The sequence below is a fragment of the Octopus sinensis genome, linkage group LG12 (assembly GCF_006345805.1).
Source record: "Octopus sinensis linkage group LG12, ASM634580v1, whole genome shotgun sequence".
Taxonomy (NCBI): Eukaryota; Metazoa; Mollusca; class Cephalopoda; order Octopoda; family Octopodidae; genus Octopus; species Octopus sinensis.
Window position 1 is genome coordinate 34,721,164 of NC_043008.1, and position 23,028 is coordinate 34,744,191.

General features: G+C 36.3%; 1 protein-coding gene across 3 annotated transcripts in view; it reads left to right on the forward strand.

Annotated features, from left to right (window-relative positions):
* The first annotated feature begins 4,988 nt into the window (after nucleotides 1-4,988).
* LOC115217889 overlaps nucleotides 4,989-23,028 on the forward strand; it is a 30,558-nt gene continuing 12,518 nt past the window's right edge. The window contains exons 1-3 of one of the 3 annotated variants that reach the window (XM_036507851.1): nucleotides 4,989-5,406; nucleotides 13,163-14,305; nucleotides 20,742-20,983. In XM_036507851.1, the coding sequence (XP_036363744.1) occupies nucleotides 13,373-14,305; nucleotides 20,742-20,983 (1,175 nt within the window). In that variant the 5' untranslated portion in view covers nucleotides 4,989-5,406; nucleotides 13,163-13,372. Of the gene's footprint in view, nucleotides 5,407-5,581; nucleotides 5,700-13,162; nucleotides 14,306-20,741; nucleotides 20,984-23,028 lie in introns of those variants that run through there. The other 2 variants (XM_036507852.1, XM_036507853.1) reach the window with 2 other exon arrangements.

Sequence of the window (23,028 nt, forward strand, 5' to 3'; positions counted from 1 at the left end):
GTAATACTAAATCAAATTTCACAAAATATAATATATGTATATAAATTAGAAAAAAAATACCTTTTATCAATTCAACAATGAAATAATTAAATTATACCATATAGAAAAAAATTAAATATAAGATAAAAATATATACCAATGATTAAGTAATGTACAAAATAATAAATAAAAAGTATATAATTGGTAAAAGGACGTATATATATCATCATCATCATCATCATCATCATCGTTTAACGTCCGTTTTCCGCGCTAGCACGGGTTGGACGGTTTCGACCGGGGTCTGGGGAGCCAGGGCTGCCCCAGGCTCCAGTCTGGTCTGGCAGTGTTTCTACAGCTGGATGCCCTTCCTAACGCCAACCACTCCGCGAGTGTAGTGGGTGCTTTTTACGTGCCACCTGCACAGGTGCCAGAGGGGTCTGGCATCGGCCACGGTCAGTTGGTGCTTTTTATGTGCCACCTGCACAGAAGCCAGTCGGGGCGGTGCTGGCATCGGCCACGTTCGGATGGTGCTTTTTATGTGGGGGGGAGGGTGCAGAAATATAGGGGAGCACCAGTGGGGAGGGGTGTTCGGAGAAACGATGACAGGTTCTAGACAAGTAGAACGTAGGGTATCACGAGAGGGGTAATGCATGGTGAAATAGCGTATTGAAGAGCGGGGTTCGAAGAGTAGACACCTATAATGGTGGTGGGAGAAGCGACATCCGGTATAGATGGAGCAAAAATATAGAGATATCCGGTATTGGTGGTGGGGGTGGACAAGGGCGGGTGCACCGGGAATATGCGAAGGTTGAACTTGACGGGCTGGCTTAAAAATGCTCTTAGCAATGGAAGGGGGGAAAGGAAGAGGGGGAGGGCATACAACGTAAAAGAGGGAGAGAGAGAGAGAGAAGGGAATAGTGGAACCCCGCAAAAATCGGCCGCCATTGAAAAAATCCTGTATGGAGAAACTCAAATATCTATTCTGTATTTAGCGAGACACGAGGCCGGAAAACCGATGGTCAACAATAACTAATAAATTATACAGAATATGCAATACGAGGCAAAATAATAATACTAATAAACAAGGGTCAAAGGGATAATACTAATACTAATAATAATAAACAGCTTAACCACTAGAGATCAGACAAATTTGCATGAGAATATTACTGGTACAGATTACGGAATGGATTAGATTAGAAAGATTTTCTTATCTTGGGAACATTTCGTTTTTCGTCCTGACACGACGAATATGCGAGGTTGAACTTGACGGGCTGGCTTGTGTGTGTGTGTATGTGTGTATACATACATACATACATATATATATATATATATATATATATATATATATATATATATATATATATGTGTGTATGTATATAAAGAACATTAATACTCAGGAGAGTTATTAATGCTAGTGGTAAATTGTTAGAAAGGATCACAAAAGTGCAGTTCCCAAAATTACTGCAGAGCTTAATGACTACCTCATGAACTCAGTTTCCACAAAAACTGTTTGCTGGGAGCTGCACAAAGCCAGATTTCATAGGTGGGCAGCAAATAGAAAACCACTACTTTCAAAAACAAATGGTGCAAAGTGTTTAGAGTGGAATAAAAACCTACAGAATTGGTCCCTAGAGCAGTAGAAGAATGTTATTTTCTTGGATGAGTCATCCTTTACCTTACTTCCGACCACCGGCCAAGTATACATGTGAAGACATCCAAAAGAGTATTTGACCCAGACTGCCTTCTTCCAATTGTTAAGCATGGAAGGCGGATCTGTGATAATCTGGTGGGGACTATATCTTGGAAACCCACCAGCCCAATGGTTTCCCTTCATAGCAGAATTAATAGTCAAGACTATTTAAGCATTTTATCTGATCAAATTCATCCTATGGTTGTGGAACTGTTTCCAGAGGGCAATGCAATCTTTCAGGATGATAATGTACTATAGCGATTTAGCAACCAAGTTTCTCTTATGTTATATATTATAGCGTATATTTTCTAGTTAGTTTGCTTACAGTTAATGCAACGCTACTTATTATGTTTCCTATTTGGAAATAGATAAAATTATTTAGCTTTTAAAGTAGGGATATATAATGATAAAACCGTCACTTAAAACTTACTTAAGTGTTATCATTATATGCAGGTCCTAACTACAGCTATATAAATGCCATAGAGAAATATACTTTCTGGAACGCTAACGAACATTAGCGGGCATGTATGTTAAATATATTTTCGTGTTCTTTTAACCACTATAAAAAAATACAGTTTAATAATTGCAGAAATACATTTTATATATAGTTGAAGAACATGAAGAAAGAGAAAATATTCTCTTAATTAATTTTTATTATATACATATAACATTTTTATATTATATACATTTTGAAGAAAAGTAAATTTCGTCGTAGAGAATTATGACTATATATTTTAACTATCTAATTTCTCATTCTAGCTAATATTAAATCTCAACAATTCAAATAAAACTTGTTGGATTTTCCTTGGACATGGCATGAAAAATCATCAATGTCTCAAAGGAGTGAGTGTCGCAGTATTTAGTTACATCCAACAAACACTGAAATTTTTCCCAAAATCCAGGGTTTTTATAACTGCTCAACTTGACTTTAAAGAATCGAAAATACATACAAATATTCTTTAACTAATTCTTAGAATTCCTATATGAGCAGTTATATTAACCAATGGAAAAGCGACAATAATATTTCTTCGGCAATATGACATTATGTGAAATTGCCAGGTACCACAAATTGGTGCACTTATTTAAAAATGGCTACTTGCTACAGTAACAATTCACACAGCTAAAGTTGTTACTGAATGGCACGAGGAACATTCTAGTGAAGTTGAACATCTTATCTGGTCACCACAGTCCCTAGTTTTATTTAACTTGCTTTGCAGGAAGGATTGTTTTAATGAAGTCGTGTCTTGTCCCTACCTTCGAAACATGGAGTAGTTGAAACAGGGGACAACTGACGAAGGGAATGTTCTTTATGTTGCTTGTCTTGTTTCTCTATTTGTTTCTTTCATTGTTCGAAAAAATGTTCGTTTTCTATGTTTTTGTTTTTTATGTTCTCGTTTCTCATTTTGTCTACATGTTTTTGATGTCCTGTACCTATGTATGCATGTATATATACATATATATGTAGGTACATACATATATGTATGTATATATGCATATATTTATATATTATCTATATTATATATACATATATATACATATATAAATATGGTGGATTCTCTCATCGAAGACGATGAATTAGGGTTCAGTAAATAACTTTCAACAACTCCTAAACCTTGTGACACCGCATGTGTACTTTCAATCCAGTCTTGCACACTTTCTCACAAATGGTACACTTGCATGTATTCGTTGCTTCAAAATGTCTTCTCGAGTGGACAGCTAACCCAGCTTTGCTTTGTGCTTTGAACCCACAGTGACACACACAGTCATTGTTTGGTGGATTTTGCTGATGCGTTGCTTTCAAATTTGCATGAAGGGTACACATATATATATATATATATATATATATATACATACATATATGATATATATATATATACATACATATATGATATATATATATATATTGGGCAAGGGTCTTCTACTATAGCCACAGGCCAACCAATGCCTTGTGAGTTCATTTGGTAGATGGAAACTGAATGAAGTCCGTCAATTGTATGTATATATATATATGTATGTGTGTGTATATGTTTGTGTGTATGTGTTTGTCACCCCTCCCTCCCACTATCGCTTGACAACAGATGGTGGTGTGTTTACATCCCCATAACTTAGCAGTGCACCAAAAGAGAACGACAGAATAAGTACTAGGCTTACAAAGAATAAATTCTGGGGTCAATTTGTTCAACTAAAGGCGGTGCTCCGGCATGGCTGCAGTCAATTGACTGAAACAAGTGAAAGAGTAAAAGAGTTGGCACGTAAGCGAACTATCCGAATGTGGCCGTTGCCAGCCTCGCTTGGCCCCCATGCCGGTGGCACGTAAAAAACACCATCTGACCATGGCCGTTTGCCAGCCCCGTCTGGCACCTGTGCCAGTGGGACGTAAAAAGCACCCACTACACTCACAGAGTGGTTGGTGTCAGGAAGGCCATCCAGCCATAGAAACATTGCCAGGTCAGACTGGGCCTGGTGCAGCCTTCTGGCCTCCGAGACCCCAGTTGAACCGTCCAACCCATGCTAGCATGGAAAGCGGATGCTAAACGAAGATGATGATGATGATGATGATATATATATATATATACAGAACATATATAGAATATATATATATATATATATATATATATATATATATATATATATATATATATATATATACATATATATAGACAGAGAGAGAGAGAGAGAGAGATGTTCAACTATTACCCCCTTGCAATCTTTTTCTTTCATTTGCTCTCTTCTCAGAAATCTTACCCCATTGCACTTCTTGTTTGTTTGCCTTTTTTTCTCGCTCTAACCACCTCCCCTGTCATTATGAGACAATTATTAGCAGGAGAATGCGGCAACCATATCTTACTGCCCAACAGACACACCGACGGACTGACTAACTGAAGACACAAATACCAAAACTATAGCAACTAGTGACCACTGCCACTTAAACAGCATTAATCATTGACAATAGTAACTTACATAGCAAAACTTCAGTTGCTTTTTAGCTTGACAACGCATATCCACCACCCTTCCACTCCCTTAACATCATTCACTCCCCTTGCAAATCTTTCACTTTTTCTCTCTCACTGTCTTTCTTTCTATCGCCATCTATGTCAACCTCTGTCCTCTCTCTTTCTCTCAAACTCTGACTTCCATCCCTCTCTTACCTCAGTTGATCTCTTAACCTTCCTCTCTCTCTTTCTCCCTCTGTGTGTGTCTATACACACACATACTTATAGAGAGAGGGGGATAAAGAGAGAGAGAGGGGTTAAGAGATCATGTGTGTGTGTATGTGTGTTCCTTCTTCCCCTGTCTCTTCTCTTCTCTTTCACCTTTATTTCACATATTCTATCTTTCTTTCCCACACTTGATTTGGCAGAACCCTGTCACTCTCTTTCTTTCCTCCACTCTTTCCTTTCGCCTTGTCTCATAAATTCTTGCCATGCACATTAATTGAAAGAACTATAATTTTGTTTTTACTTTTTGAATTGTTTTGTATTGTCTCTTCCAAAACAAGTTGAAGTGGCCAGAATTTAATTGTGCTAAAATTATTCAAGATAGATATTTAAGACAAAAATTAGAAGAAGAAGGAGAAAGAATTTTTGTTTTCACCCACTAATAACATGTTATTCAAAAATAATGATGACACATTTTTGAGTGAACTGGTGGCCAACTTTCAAAAACTTGACGCTTACTACAAACTATCCTTCACGATAATTTCCAAAAACACAGGAACAAACTGGAAATCACTGCATGTAAGTTTTCAAACTTTTAACATAAGTCTTAACCAAGTTTGTAAATATTGTCTTTAAGTTTGTTTCAATTTTACACATTCATTATAAACCTTATCTTTGCGGGTAGAGAGGGAGGTGTTGCCTTCTTGCAAATATGAAAAGTTTGAGTATGTGTCTATACTGGTGCATGTGAGAAGGCTAGTGGTCGGGTTTTGTCTAGAAATTGGTCGAGAGGAAGCAACTGCCCAGAATGCAGGATGGTTGGGGATCTTGGTATTACATGATTCTGTTTAGGTGGCATTTCCCACCCTACAGTGGGTATCTCTGTTTGCTTTTGTTATATATTTGTAATGTTTTCCATATTTATATTGTGTTTTTACTCCTCCCATTATTATTGTATATGTAATGTACACTCCAACGCATTTTGATTATATGCGTGAGGGCTTCTGTAGCCAAAGAAGGAAGTATTGCCATAATGATGTTGTTTTTTTGGGGTTTTTTTGAGCTGGAAGGATCATTAGTACATCAGATAAAATGGTAAATAGCATCTCTTTTGGTTCTTTATGTTCTGCCGAGGTCAACTTTGCTTCTTATCCTTTTATAGTCAACAAAATAAGTATTTGGGTTGATTTTATCCAGTGGTTCTCAACTATTTTTTGCCTATGGACATCTTCAGTTCCTCTTTTACTCTGGTGGACCCCCATAGCCAGTTACTGAATGAAAAGTTATACTGTATTTCTATAATTAAATATTTTTAGGAATTGTATAAAAAAAAAAATTGAAATATTTTATGTATTGTAGAATTATAACCAATTTATTGAACATAAATAAAATATTTTATGAACCCCCAAGGGCCATATGAACCCCAGTTGAGAATCACTGATTTAATCAATTAATCATATCCTACTAAAATTGCTGGCCTTGCGCAAAAATTTGAAACAATTATTATTGTGATTGCTGTTATTGTTAGGGTAATTTGGCGGAATCATGAGAACATTGGACAAAATGCTGAGCAGTATTTTTTCAGGCTCTTTATGCCCAGGGTTCGTGGTCAACATTTACTTTCATCTCGCCCACCCCATTCCCAGGATTGATGAAATAAAATTCCAGTTAAGAATAGGGTTCAATTTAATCAACTAACACCCTACTCCATAGAATTGCTAGTCGTGTGCCTTATTCAGAAACAATTATTATTATTATTATTATTATTATTATTATTATTATTATTATTATTCAGTAGTTTTATTTTAATAGCGTGCTTTCACTTCACTCTCTGTGTGCCTTGGGTATGTGCTGTGATTTGTTGTGGTGCTCTGATGGTTACTGTATTGATTATTATTATTATTAATATTATTATTATTATTATTATTATTATTATTATTATTATTATTATTAATTATTATTATTATTTATTATTATTATTATTATTATTATTATTATCATTATTATTATAGTTGTCGTTAGGTTAGTAGATAGGCAGAATCATTTGAGTGTTGTCAAAATTCAACATGGTACTAATTTTGACTCTATGTTCTGGGTTCAAATCTTGCTGAGGTCACCTTTACTTTTCATCTGCCTGTGGTCAATAAAATAAAGTACCAGTCAAGAACTGAAGGTGATTTAATTGGCTACACCCACCCTCACTCTGGTCTTATGCCTAAATCAGAAATTATTGTTATTAAGGACAATAAATTAGTAGACTCATTAGCATAGAGGACAAAATTCTTTGCAATATTTCTTCCAGCTAAGACAGTGAACTGGCAGAAGCATCAGCATGCCAGGCAAACCGCTTAGCAGCATTTCAGTCATCTTTATGTTCTGAGTTCAAATTCTGCCAAGGTTGACTTTTGCCTTTCATCCTTTTGGGATCAATAAAATAAATACCAGTTGAACACTGGAGTTAATGTAATCGATTCATTCATTCTCCGAAATTGCTGGCCTTCAGCCAAAACTTGAAACCAATATTTCTTCCAGTTCTTTACATTCTGGATTCAATTCCTACCAAGGTCAGCTTTACCTTTTATCCTTTCAGAGTTGATAGCATGAAGAACCAGTTAAGTATTAGGGTCAATGGTAGTGACTAATCCCCTCCTCCCAAAAATTGTTGGCCTTGTGCCTAAATTTGAAAAACAACTGTTATTATCATCATATTTTTGGCAGTTTTTAATGAGTTTCTTCTGCCTTTCCTAGTCATGGCACAAGGCCAGTCGTTTTAGGGGGAGAAGATAATTGCATCAACTCCAGCGCTTGACAGTTACTTATTTTTATTGGTTTCAAATTTTGGCACAAGGCCAAGATTTTAGGGGAAGGGGTATATGTTGATTACATTGACCCCAGTGTTCATCTTAGTTACCTATTTTATCAACCCTGAAAGAATGAGAGGCAAAGTCGACTTCAGCAAAATTTGGACTCAGAATCTAAAGATGGACAAAATGCTTCTAATGATTCTCCTAGCTCACCACATTAAAGTTGCCTATTTTATTGGCCCCCAAAAGGATGAAAGGCAAATTTGACCTTTGTGGGATTTGAAATATAGAACTGTGTTTGTGTTGCTTCAGTTTGGGTTTGGTGTAGGATTTGCTTTGTTATTTTTGGTGTTATTTTAGTGTCTTATATGTTGTGTGAGAACATGTGCAATGCAAGATATGTTATTTTGTTGCTTGGTGTTTGTGTTTTGTATGTGCTGTATTGTTGTTAGTATTATGAATTTATTGGAGATCGAAATCGAAATCAAATTTGATGACTGGCATCCATGCTAGTGGGGCACTAGGAGTACCATACAAGCGAGATTGTTGCCAGAGCAACAAGCTGGCCTCAGTGCCAATAGCACATAAAAAAAGGAAGAAAAAAATCACCATTCAAGCGTGATCATTACCTGTGTCACCTTACTTGCACTTGTGCTGGTGGCACGTGAAAAAACATTCGAGCGAGGTCATTGCCAGTGCTGCTGGACTGGCTCCTGTGCAGGTGGCACATAAAAAAATACCATTTGAGCATGGCCATTGCCAGTACTGCCTGACTGGTCCTCGTGCTGGTGGCACATAAAAGCACCCAATATACTCTCAGAGTGGTTGGCATAAAGAAGGGCATCCAGCTGTAGAAACTCTGCCAGATCAGATTGGAGCCTAGTGCAGCCATCTGGTTCGCCAGACCTCAGTCAAATCATCCAACCCATGCTAGCATGGAAAGTGGACGTTAAACAATGATGATGATGATGGTACTAGAGTTTGGGTTATAATGTATTAATGGATAGTAACTGCATAAAATATGAATTATATGTCTTGTTGGTGTTACAATGTCATGTATTATGTAAGAGTTTGTCTTGTTTTATTTTATTAGGTGGTAAGTTATTACAAAAAATGTGTGGTGTTATATTGTTTAGTAGTGCATGTATGTTGTATCAGTTGTGTTATATTATGGAGTGATAACAGCATAGAATATGAGCATTGTTGATGTATTGTATGCCATGATGGACCGTGAAGTCTGGCGTAGCATGGTAAATTCCATTGTCTCGACCACGGTCGAACAATGATGATGATGATTCAGCCACTAGTTCAGCAATTTTGATGGGGTGATTGTGGTGGTAAGCCTATTACATCAATTCCGGTACTTGACTGGTGTTTATTGTATGAGCTCTGAAAGGATGAAAGGCACAGATGAATTGAACTCAGAACATAAAGAGTTGGAAGAAATGCTGCCAAGAATTTTTGTCATGCAAATGATTCTGCCAGCTTGCCACCTTTTGTTCTACCAAAATCATCATCATCATCATCATCGTTTAACGTCTGCTTTTACATGCTGGTATGGGTTGGACGGTTTGACTGAGGGCTGGCGAGCCAGATGGCTGCACCAGGCTCCAATCTGATCTGGCAGAGTTTCTACAGCTGGATGCCCTTCCTAATGCCAACCACTCCAAGAGTGTATTGGGTGCTTTTACATGCCACTGGCACTAGGGCCAGTCAGGCAGTACTGGCAACGGCTATGCTCGAATGGTGTTTTATACGTGCCACCCACACGGGAGCCAGTCCAACGGCACTGTCAACGATCTCACTTGAATGTTGTTTTTCACATGTCACTGGCACAAGTGCCATCAAAATAATAATAGATATGACAATAATGTTGTCTAACATTAGCATAAAACATCACTTTCTTGAAATTAGGTTATAGCCAGTTATATAATTTGTGTGTATGTGTGAAAAAGCAAAAATCCCACCACCACCCTGAAAAAGAAGAAAATCAGTGCTCTTGAAATAAAGTCCTTTACATTGTTTGTTCTGCACTGAGTTGCATAGACATTCCCTAGCCAATCCTGCTATCAGTAGTGTAGTAAAGCAAAGATTAGCTCATTGGAAACTTTTAATCTTCAAAACCAATGTTCACTAACTGTGATATAAATAAATAAAATCTAATGTTCACGAAAATGTAAATATTTATCTTTCAATAGTTTGTTTGAGGATTCATTGTTAAAAAATCAGTAAACACATTTAAATTTCCTTCTATTGTATAACTTCTCGCTACTTAAGAGGAATTAACTTTGAATTACATTTAAAGCACTTTCATACTAATATTCCTCTTGTAATTTTAATCTATTCATTCAATCAGTAACCGTTGCTTAGAAATAGTCTAGGTGTTATTGATACAAGAAGTAACCAAATTTGAAGTATGGTGTTAATCTTGTAGGTATTAGTGTCAGCAATAGAACTGACAAGAGTTGATAGTATAGAGATTTTAGGAATTCCATTCACAGGAGCTGGACTGTATAGTTGTGTTTATAGTAAAGTTGGTGCTTCAAGCATACTTGCTGCATTAGGCCAAGAAAATGCAATTAAAATTATGATTTTAATAACATGAATAATAAATGTATAAATATCTAACTCTGGTAAAAAATAAATAAATAAAATGTTAATTTTTTTTTAAAAAAGCAGGTGTGATTAAGAAGCTTGCTTCCCAACCTTATGGTCTTAGGTTCATTTTGGGTAAGTGTCTTCTACTATAGTCCTGGGGCAATCAAAGCTTTGTGAGTGGGTTTGGTAGATGAAAACTGAAAGAAGCCTGTCATATAAATATGCATGTGTGCGTGTGTGTGTGTGTGTGTGTGTGTGTGTGTGTGTGTGTGTGTGTGTGTGGTGTGTGTGTGTGTGTGTGTGTGTGAGTGTGTGTGTGTTTCTCTCTCACCACCACCTGACAACCAGTATTGGTTCATTTCCATCCTTGTAACTTAGCACTTTAGCAAAAGAGGGTTGATAGAATAAGTACCAGTCTTAAAAATTAAATACTGGGGTTGATCTGTTTGCCTTAAAACTTTAAGACAGTGCTCCAGCATGGCCACAGTAAAAGATAAAAGATAAACAAATTAGAACTAAATGAATATGGTGGGGATTTTGCTTCTGATATCCTGAATTAATTTGCTGAATTTCTGATATCCTGAATTAGTTTGCTTCTGATATCCTGAATTAGAAGGATTTAGCTGGCAGAGCTGAGCCAACAAGGGATCATCTTCAGGGCTGTTTAACTTGCTAGAAGTAGCAACCAAATTATCTCATATGATGCTTAAAAAAGAAGAGCCTCTACAATAATGTGTACTAAAAGCTGGCATGGGCATGTTTTGGATAGCTTTGATCAGAGATTAGTTTAATCAGGGCTTACCTGGGACCACATAGCAACAACTCGATAACAAATAGAAAGATTAAGGTAAAAAATTATTGAATCTTTCATGTATGTTATACATGTAAGAGAAATAGCGACATACATAAAATAAAATAGTCCCTCAGTCATAATAATAATGTTTCAAATTTTGGAACAAGGCCACAATTTTAGTGGAGATGGAGAGGCAAATTCATTATATCAATGCCAGTACCTGATTGGTATTTTATTTTATTGACCCTGAAAGGATGAATACAAAGTTGATCTCAGCGTTATTTGAACTCCTTATGTAAAGAGCTTGAAAAAATGTCTCTAAGCATTTTATTTGACATGTTAATGACTCTGCCAGTCCACTGCCTTAATAACAACAACAATAATAATAATAATAATAATAATAATAATAATAATAATAATAATAATAATAATAATAATAATAATAATGACTCAAACAATACCTGTTGTCATAGGTGCCCTGGGAATGATAGCAAAAGGGGCTGATTGCTACCTAGCTCAGATACCAGGAAACCCAAAAATGGCAGAAATTCAAAAGATAGTGCTCATGGGAACTGCTCATATCCTACGCAAAATACTTTCTATGTAATCTCAAATTTCAAAAGAAACATAATTTTCTTATGGTTTCTTAAATATTCACTAGTACAACACAAATATATGGCACCCTAGGCATAACAACAACATGAACTTCCAACTTGTTGTCTCTTGAGGTCTCTGGGTGAGATTTGGAGCCAACTTGTACAAACGTAAAGCAAAAGTCAAACATATAATAATAATAATAATAATAATAATAATAATAATAATAATAATAATAATAATAATGATAATAATGCTCATGGGAACTGCCCGTATCGTATGTAAAATACTGTCTATATAATCTCAAATTTTAAAACGAACTCATAATTATCCTTTGCTTTCTTAAACATTCTCTAGCACAACACTAAGTACAAAACCAAATATATGACACCCTAAGCATAACACCAACATGGACTTCTAACTTGTTGTTTCTTGAGGTCTTTGGGTGAGACTTGGAGTCAACTTGTACAAATACAAAACAAAAATCAAACATATAAAAATAATAATAATAATAATAATAATAATAATAATAATAATAATAATAATAATAATAATAATAAATGCGATAAGGAAGAAAGAAAAGTCAAGAGATATGACAGGTTAGTTTGGGAAGGTAGCAGTAGTACCAATAATTGTCGGGAACAGTGAGCAAAAATCTTGAGAAGTACGTGGAACAAATAGGGGTTGCAATAAGGGTGAAGCACTTGCAGAAAACAGCACTGCTTGGAATTGGTCGAATACTCCGGACGCTACTCGAAAAATAAGAGGTGTTACCTTAATTCACTGGTAGTGAACAGCTGACATCTCATGCTAGAAGCTGTGCAAAGGCAATAATAATAATAATAATAGTTTCAAATTTTGGCATGCGGCCACCATATATATATATATATAATATAAAGTGTTATATAAAATCTGACATATAGAATTCTTTCATTCTTTATTTTTTCACTTGTTTTGGTCACTGGACTGTGGTGATATTGGAGTACAGCCTTGAAGCATTTTACTTGAGTGAATTGACCCTAGTACTTAGTTGGGTTTTTTTTTTTTAAGCGTGGTAATTATGCTATTGGTCTCTTGCCAAACCGCTAAGTTATGGGGACATAAATACACCAACACTGGATGTCAAGTGGTGGTGGTGGGGACAAACACAGCTACAAAAACACACACACACATATAGTAATATATATATATGTGACAGGTTCTGTCATATATATATATATATATATATATATATATATATCAGTTTCTGTCTAACCAAATTCACTCACAGGGCTTTGGTTGGCCCAAGGCGATAGTAGAAGACACTTGTCCAAGGTGCCATGCAGAGGGATTGAACCTGGAACCTGGTTAGGAAGCAAACTTCTTACCACATAGCCGTGCCTGCACCTATATATCATTGTTTTTTTTGGTTTTTTTATAAAACTCAAAGTGCATCATATATGCTGGTTTCCTATGATATCATTTACATGAATATAAAAGAAACATTTCTTGTAAAGAATGGATTGTAAATTGCTTGGAAATTATTCTTTTTTTTTTCTTTTCTTAGCATGGTATATGTAAGATATGCAGTGCAAAAGTTCCACGACTTCCTAATGTTAAATGGAATATTCCTGGAATGGATGTCTTATAAATAACTTATGCTGAGCTGATGGTGAATTCTACACTGGATTATTGTAATGGAAACATGTAATCAGGAGGAAATCTTACCTTAAAATATCAGTGATGTGACCAATTTTGGCTTGGCTATATTTGTTCTATGGAAATGGAAACACACAGAACCAACTTTGCATTCATAACAGTCAACTTCATCTTTTCTTCAATTGGTGCTTTAATGTGTTTTATTTCACTTGTGTACAAACTTTGCAAGGGAATATCTTTACCAAAATTGTGGAAATATTCTATTTGTTTACTTGATACTTCAGCATTATTCTTTGGAATTGGTCTGGTGATGCATCTGTGTATTTTAGTACTCAATGGTACAACTCCCAAATTCCTTGTGTTGGCATCATCGAGTTTAATGTTGTTTGGATATATGGATGGTTTGTGCTCCTTTATTACATTCCAGACAATTCTATTATTTGTACAGAATCCGAGAAAGATATCCAGTACATCAAGCCATCAGCTTGGTTCCTCAATAATAGTACTTACTGGTATAAAACTTGCTTGTCTGCTCCTTTCTATTTTGCCAGTCATTCCTAAACAAGACCAACTCAAACCTTCCAGGAGCAATCTCTTCCCTCTTTATGACCCAAAAGAATCTGGGGGTACTTACACTTCTCTGTTAGTAATTTGCTTCTGGATAGTCATCGTGACCACGTTTATTTTCAGTATTATTGGATTAGTGAAATCCCAGAAAAAAAACAGCTTGGTACATGATTCCAGTGAAGATGTCCATGTTTCTGTAATATCACAGGGACAGTTATTACACAAAATACTCCTGGTCGAACAATGTATCTATACTATCGTAAGTATCATGATAACACGACTACTTTTTCGGCAATCCGTTTCACAGACAACCAACAATGACCATGACACATCAATTATCACAGTTAGCATTTATCTCACACTCCATGGAATTTTCACTAACCTTGGCAATTTTCTGTGGATGAAGAAAGAATGTTGTGGAAAACCAAGTGACATTTCACAGGAATCTCGTCAACTAAAACGACTGGAACTCTTACGAACTGAGGTAAAATATTACATTGTTTCTGTTATAGTTGTTTTTGTTATTTTTTTCTTTAATTATAATTGATGCTCCAATTATTATTGGTGCAGTTTTTAATTTCATGCCCTAATATCCTTCTTATTTCAATTTCACTGTGAATCTGTTAGACTGAATTACAATCTGGGAAAAATGAGTGGTACTTGCAATTCAAAGGACAGACCTAGTCCATTTAGTATCATTTTTCTTTTGTTTTTAATACTTCCTGTAATGATTCACAATTCTCTTTATACCTGTTATTTCTGATAACAGAAATAGGTTGCTTTTTTTTTCTATCTTTCTTCATATTTTATAACTATTTGCATTAGTTCCCATTTGTTATTTACAATATATATTTGTAATCCAAAGAAAAAGAAAAAGAAAAGGGAATGAGATTAAGCAGCAGAAGGACGGGAAATTCCATGTTCAGTTGCACCCTGTGGACAAGACTGTGATGCTGTTGCCATGGAGAATAGCCTGCAACACTCATGGCAGTGGCCACCCCATCTTGCATGGCTTGTTTCTCAGACAGGCTGCAGTTATCCCAATTTTTTGGAGGAAATTGGCTGTGCATGGTCCAAAAACACCTTATTGGCTTGATGGTGACAGTCAGGCTCCCATATTTGTTTGTGCTTCTCTCCTCTGCGTTATGGGCAGCAATATCTGGGTTTGTGGCTGATGCAACAAGGTTGGAGCCAGAGAACATGTTGCTGCACATCATGTCCCAGGCTAGGGATCTACCTCCCTTGTATGGGGAAAGAGTTATTCCATCAGAGTGCTTTCCATACCTGCAGTTGAGGCCTACTGGCTCAGTTGAGATGGGAAGCCAGTGACATCAAGGCCCCTTCTAATTATGTCATTCAGAGCAGCATATAGCTGCAGGAAAATGGCTGCAGGCTGAATTCATCAAGTACTGCTCCACAATGGCATTTTTCCAGCACACACACTTGGAGACTGAGGTACTGGGTCACTCTGATCTTAGTGGACAAGACCTTTTGTGATTTGTGTTTGCATTATTTTTTTAGTGTGCATATTCCATAATATAGGTGTATGGCTTCCAGTACATGAAATCTATCTGGATGATAGATTATTTAATCAGTTACCTAATTAACATCATCACAACCACCACCACCACCACCCAACTGGCCCTTGGTTACCTTTAGTGGAATGCACTCATTCACAAATATCTGAATCAGGTCTCCAGCATAAAGGTAACTTTATTTTTTTTAGTTTCGAAAGTCATGTAAAAAGTTATGGGTACTGTCTTCCTCTTCTGACTAAAAACTTTGAATAGTTTGGTTAATATATTCTTTTTGTGAAGGCACGTGGTTAAGTGGTTAGGGTAATCAGCTCTGATTGTAAGGTCATGAGTTCAATTCCTGGCAGAGCAAGACATTTTTTGATTTCATGTTGCTCCAGTCTACTCAGTTGGCAAAAATGAGTTGTACTTGCAATTCAAAGGACAGACCTAGTCCATTTGGTATCATCTTTTTTTGTTTTATTTTTAATACTTCCTGTAAATTCTCTTTATAGCTGTTATTTCTGATAACAGAAATAGGTTGCTTTTTTTTTCTATCTTTCTTCATATTTTATAACTATTTACATTAGTTCCCCATTTGTTATTTACAATATATATTTGTAATCCAATAGCAGATATTTTATAATAATTTTATAACTGCTGACAACCTCTGCCTCTTTGTACTTATGGGAATATGCATTACTTCTTAGTCAGATACTGGGTGATGTCTTCCATATGCATTCATTATTTTACCTGTTTTGTTTTGACAATTCACTTGACCTCCTGTTGAAAATATAACTATAACTTATTACGAGTGTAGCTAAACCTTCAATACACAGTATCTTAACATTCACTTTCATTTTAAGAGTAATCTACTACGTCCCTAACATCCTTTACCAATTGTTTTCTTCCATTTTTTAAAACTCCATCTACCACATTTTTCAGTATAGAAGTCACTGAAGTATATAGTGTAAACATGTAAATATCATCCCTATCTTATCAAATCCTTCTGTATTTCGCATGGAAATATTGGTCCTCCAGATTTTTGTTCTTTTGGTTGTAAATTTTGATCTGAAAAATTCAACTTGTTTACCAGAAAATAGAGTACTCTTTTACTTGTTTCAGTCATTTGACTGCAGCCATGCTGGAGCACCACCTTTAGTCGAGCAAATCGATCACAGGACTTATTCTTTGGAAGCCTAGTACTTATTCTATCAGTCTCTTTTGCTGAACTGCTGAGTTACGGGGGACGTAAACACACCACCATCGGTTGTCAAGCGATGTTGGTGGGGACAAACACAGACACACAAACATATACACACACATACATATATACATATATACGACGGGCTTCTTTCAGTTTTCATCCACCAAATCCACTCACAAGGCTTTGGTCGGCCTGAGGCTATAGTAGAAGATACCTTCCCAAGGTGCCACGCAGTGGGAATGAACCTGAAACCATGTGGCTGGTAAGCAAGCTACCTACCACACAGCCACGAATTCATTAAATTCTAAGTATTTGTAAGAATTTAATTTTTTTTACTCCATCTCGTTCATTATTTCTCGAGTATTTGTAAGTTTGTATTTGGCCTAGATCTGTTATCATAATTTCTGAATCTAACATGGTATTACTAATCACATTAATTCTCCACTCTTTAAAGTAGCTTTGGTTTATTTTCCCAAACTGAATTTCATGCCATTTCCCCTTATAAAATCTTTTTCATGTTTGTCATTTGCAGCACACAACTTGAGGCCATCAAGAGACCATTGATTATCTCCACTCCATAGCATTTTTATCTGCTTCCACTGTAGGTGCATGGCTTAGTGGTATTTGACTCACAATCATAAGTTTGTGAGTTTGATATCCGGTAGAGCATTGTGTCCTTGGGCAAGACACTTTATTTCAAGTTGCTCCAGTTCACTCAGCTGGCAAAAATGAGTAGTATCTGTAAATCAAAAGGCCAGCTTTGTCACATGCTGTGTTACGCTGAATCTCCCTGAGAACTACACCAAGGGTACATATATCTGTGGAGCGCCCAGTCATATGTGCGTTAATTCCATAAGCAGGCAGTGCCATTGCTCAGATCAACAGGAACCCTTATTGTTGTAACAAACAGTGTGTCAGTTTAACAAATTGGTTAAAGAGTATAAGTTCCAGAAAGAAAAGAAAAGAAAGAAGAGTAAGATAAAAAGAGAGAGATAGAGAGTCCTTTTGGAATATTTCCTGTGACAGAGACTAATTTTTTTCACAGATCCCTATTTTGATAAGATCTGTTTTAATGTCTTCTGTTAATCATGGCATGTTTTATTTACCTGGTTGTTATTAATGCTACCTTACTCATAACTAATATCATGAATTTACAGGTAAAGAAGATAGTGAAAAGCCCACAGTTAATCACTAAGTAACATGCTCAGACCATTCTTTCCTTTACAACGGTTTTGAATTATGATTTTGATTTTTGTTATCAGGTATACATTTGCATGAAACTTTTCAGCATCTTTTCTGTTTTACTGGGTGTGCACCTATTTTTTATAATTAGATTGTCATTAAAGGTTTTTACATTAACAGGAAGCAGGTTATGACCAAGAAGTTTGCGAGGATTTTGAGGAATTAGAATGTCTCCCTTTATGAAGCTAGGCTCATCCTAACAAGAAACTCTGAAAGTGAAAAACACCCAATTGATTCTACTGTTATCCCGTACCCTACTAGATCTGGATTTATTCTACTGTTATCACATACTCTAGCACCAGATGTATTCTGCTGTTATCACATAGCTTAGCACCAGATGTATTCAAGTACTATTACATACCCTCCTAGCATTGGATCTACTTTACTTTTATCATATGGATCCATTCAACTGTTATAATATAGCCCAACACCAGATTTATCCAACTGTTATGATATACCCTAGCATGTGAAATATTTTTCTGTTATCCCACATCCTCCTAGCACTGAATCTATTCAAGTGTTATCACATACTTTCCTAGTGCTGACTGGATCTATTCTACTGCTATCACACACCCTAGCACAAGATGGACTCTATTATTATCACATACCCTCCTAGTGTCAGATCTATTCAGCTCTTATCACATACCTTAATCTGGATCTATTCTGCTGCTCTGTGATAACCCTGCTATTGGAACTACTCTAGTGTTATTGAATATGCTATACTTTTTTTTTATTTGAACTTTTCATTCAATTTTCAATTTCACCTCAGATGCTTCTTATTATTTTCCATCTTCTAAATCTGTGATATGATGAAATGTATTGTATATTGAGTTTTCCATATATATTTGTGAAGTAGCCTTTAGGAGATATAAAGAATAATACCTACTGATTGGCTTTAAAAGGCTGCTACACACAGGTTTAGTCCTCCAGGTTGGATGTAGGGTTAGTAGTCTTATTGTACAAAGGATTTCTTATTCCAAAAATATTAGCAGAAAACAAAACAAACTTATTGTTTTGATACAAAGGGAGTTTCCTTGTTCCAGAGACTAACATCATCTGAGCAAAGAAATTCATTCAAAGGAAGAAAGGTGAACTGAAACACACTCTGACCTCCAGAATAGGTGGATTGCACATGTGTTGAGTAATGAATGGCATACAGAAGATCCAAATTTCTTGGGCACTAACAGGGCCAACAATCACATCAGAAATACTCAAGATAAGTAGGATCAAAAGAACTACAGGGCAATGGGTGAAGGAGAAGAAGGAAAAGAAGGAGGAGGAGGTTATGGTGGTGGTGGTGGTGATGATAATCCATTACCTATTTTGTATAGTATATTTCATTCTTCAGTTGTTTTAATGCCATCACCACCCAGCCCTTATTTGCTTGTAGTAGAGTCCAATGTTGCAACTACTGAGTTCAGGTCTTCTGTCTGAATTAAATCATCCTTATTCCCACATGTTCCAATGTTCTAACAAATGTCCATGAATGCTGATTCTTACAATTCTGATGAAGCTATATTATTTTATTTTTTTAATTTATTTTCCTTTTTTGTCAATATGTCTTGTAGTTGAAACTTTCTATGTTTTGATTTCAAATTCCACAGACTGCTGCTCTTCATTCTTGTTCATAAAATAAGTACCAGTCAACTACTGGGAAGCAATTTAATTGACTACTTTTGCCTTGCCCCTTTTCCACATTTATCATTTCATTAGGAAGAAATCCTTACTTTTCCATGTCTATTTATTTCTTTAATTAATTTAATTCATTTCTCAGTTATGGCTAGAATTACAATCTAATTACAGTCAAGTGCTTTCATTAGTTTTTATATATATATATATCATCATCATCATCATCATCATCATCATCATCATCATCGTTTAACATCTGTTTTCCATGCTGGCACAGGTTGGACAGTTTGACTGAGGTTTGGAGAGCCAGAGGCTGCACCTGGCTCCTGTATGATCTGGCAATGTTTCTACAGCTGGATGCCCTTCCTAATGCCAACCACCATGGCTTTGATCATGTATGGATAGTGCTTTTTACGTGCCACTGGCATAGCCCACATTCAGATGGTGCTTTTTCATGCCACCGGCACAAGAGCCAATCAGGCAGTCCTGGCATCGATCATGTTCAGATAGTGCTTTTTACATGCCATGGGTACAGGAGCCAGTCTGGGGGTACTGGCATCGACCACATTTGGATTATATATGTATATATATACTTCCTGCAGACTTTGTGGCATGACTACATAACATATTACTGTACTATCACTAACTTGCACCAGAATGTAATCATACACTGATTAAATTTGGATTTTTATGAGGCATCTTTTTGAAGAAAAACCCATCTTTTAATAATTCAATTTCGAGCTAAATATATTAATAATAGATTGCTCATAAAAAGTACAACTAGACTGAGCTGCAACAAGAATTCTCATTACGTTTTCACAAGTAATTCAATGATTTACATTATTAGTGACAGAAGTAGGTTTAATTCAGAAAAGCAATCAGTATATCTTACTTAATGTGGATATAGTGTAAGAAAGCCACAACACTACAGTATTCATCTTGAGAAAGCGTCTCATTTAGACATATAGATATAATGTTTTTAACCACTGGTCTGTTCAGTCAGAACTAGTCTATGAACAAACAACAATTCATACAAACTCATATTGCGTGAGTGTATGTGTGTGTGTGAGCATGTGTGTGAGTGTGTGTTTGTGTCTCCTTGGCTTGGCATCTCATGATAGTTGTAAATGATTGTCACTGTCATACATGCAGTGTCATTCATCACCAGCATATTGCAAGAACATGCCTGGCCATGGAGAAATTATGCTGCTATTTGTTATGGATTTCATTAGAACTATTTTTATTCTTGATATGTGTCTGGAAAAGGTAAGTCCTGATTGATTGAGAGAATAGCTTATATCAGAAGATATTTCATTGTTATTTTACAGCACTCTGGTAAACATCACTTCTTAGCTTCTTGGATCGACAACAAGAAATTCCTTCAAACAGGTCTAATGAAAACCTACAGTCAAAATTGGCAGAAACTGTGGGCACAAGAAATCATGGTTCTTGGAATGTTACGAAAGGTGAAACACCCAAATCTATTGCAGTGTCTTTGGACAAGCAACACTAACCCTTATTATGAAATTGTTTCTTTACTCAGTCAAGATACAGTTTCTAGTGATTCAAGGTATTGCTGTTTTTATTATTCTACCAAATAAAATAATAATGATAATAATAATGAAATTATTGTATACAGTACTCAGGTGCACCACAACTTGTCAAAAGTGTGTATAAAGCATATGCAGTAATGTACAAATGTCTGGAAAGTGAACAGTGTATGAGTCAGATACATGCTTGCGTGTGTATGGAGGGGAGAAAATCAGGTGTAGTGTTGGTGAATCTCAGGAAGCATCGAAGTTTTGAAGGATGCTGTGCTCCGACAACTAATAACTGATGCCGGCAGTTTCTTCCATACTTCAGCAACTCTTGTCATGAAATAAAAAAACCCCACCAAAGATTCAGGTACATCTATTACACACTAGCAGTCACTATATGCAACACACTACTATATACTACATACTAACACCCCAATGCAGTCATGGGTAAACTGCAAGCTGTGGGGCTCTCTGAATAGCATGCCAAATGAAACATTATGTTCAATTTATTTAGTTGTGCAGTCCACCCTGATGATGAACCATGTCTCATGTGGCCTGCTTCTCAAAAAAGGTTACCCATGCCTAACCTAGTGCAACGGTTAATAGACTATCATTTACAATACACCACTTCCATTTACAACACTACCAACATAAATATTGCTTTCAAATTTTGGCATAAAGCCAGAAATTTCAAGGAAGGGGTTAAGTTGATTACATTGACCCAGTGCTCACAGTGCTCAACTGGTTCTTATTTTTATTGACCCTGAAAGGATGAAAAGGAAAGTTGACCTTGGCAGAAATTGAACTCAGAAAGTAAAAATTAGCAAAATACCACTTAGCATTTTTCCTGGCATGCTAACAATTCTGCTAACTCACCACCTTGTATCAACATAAATACTACCACAATATACAACATGCTATCACTATATGAAATGTACAGGCACAGCATCAATTTTCTGCAACCTTTGGTTCCATAGTCATTCTGAACAACTGATTTTTCCAAACCAGCAGTAGTTATACTCTAAATTGAACAAATATTAAATTTACTTAGGCGCAAGAGTGGCTGTGTGGAAAGTAGCTTGCTTACCAACCACATGGTTCTGGGTTCAGTCCCACTGCGTGGCACCTTGGGCAAGTGTCTTCTACTATAGCCTCAGGCCGACCAAAGCCTTGTGAGTGGATTTGGTAGTCGGAAACCGAAAGAAGCCCGTCGTATATATGTATATATATATATGTGTGTGTGTGTATATGTTTGTGTGTCTGTGTTTGTCTCCCCCCACCCCAACATCGCTTGACAACCAATGCTGGTGTATTTGCATCCCCATAACTTAGAGGTTTGGCAAAATAGACCAATAGAATAAGTACTAGGCTTACAAAGAATAAGTCCCGGGGCCGATTTGCTCGACTAAAGGCAGTGCTCCAGCATGGCCGCAGTCAACTGACTGAAACAAGTAAAAGAGTAAAAGGTAATTAAATGAAATACAGGTACATTATTATAAATAACACAATTTTATCAATTTAGTACCATGCAAGGTACCAGTAGACTAGTCTGGCAGCTGCAGGAATCTGAAGTTTCTGTTCATATATTAGTGAAGATTATGAGTTTCCAGATCACCAAAATCTGAAAAGTCGGTGTTCTACCTGTACTAATATATACAAAATTCTACTACCATCTACCACAAAACATTACCACCTAATGCAAAATATGCTACCAGTATGTACAACACTCTATTATTATGTACAGCACATTAGCACCGTGTACAACACTTTATTCCTATATATAGATCACAACCACCACATGCATCACGCTACGTACAACACCCTACTAACAAGTACAATACAATAAAAAAAATGATAAACATCGCCCTTTTCAAGCCTAGCCAGGCTTATGGGCCTGGTTTCCAGTTTCTGTGGCGTATGTGTTCCCCCCAGCTGGACGGGACGCCAGTCCCATCGCAGCATTACTCAAGAAACAGGAAGAGAGAGTGAGAGAAAGTTGTGGCAAAAGAGTACAACAGGGGTCACCACCACACCCTGCCGGAGCCTTGTGGAGCTTTTAGGTGTTTTCGCTCAATTA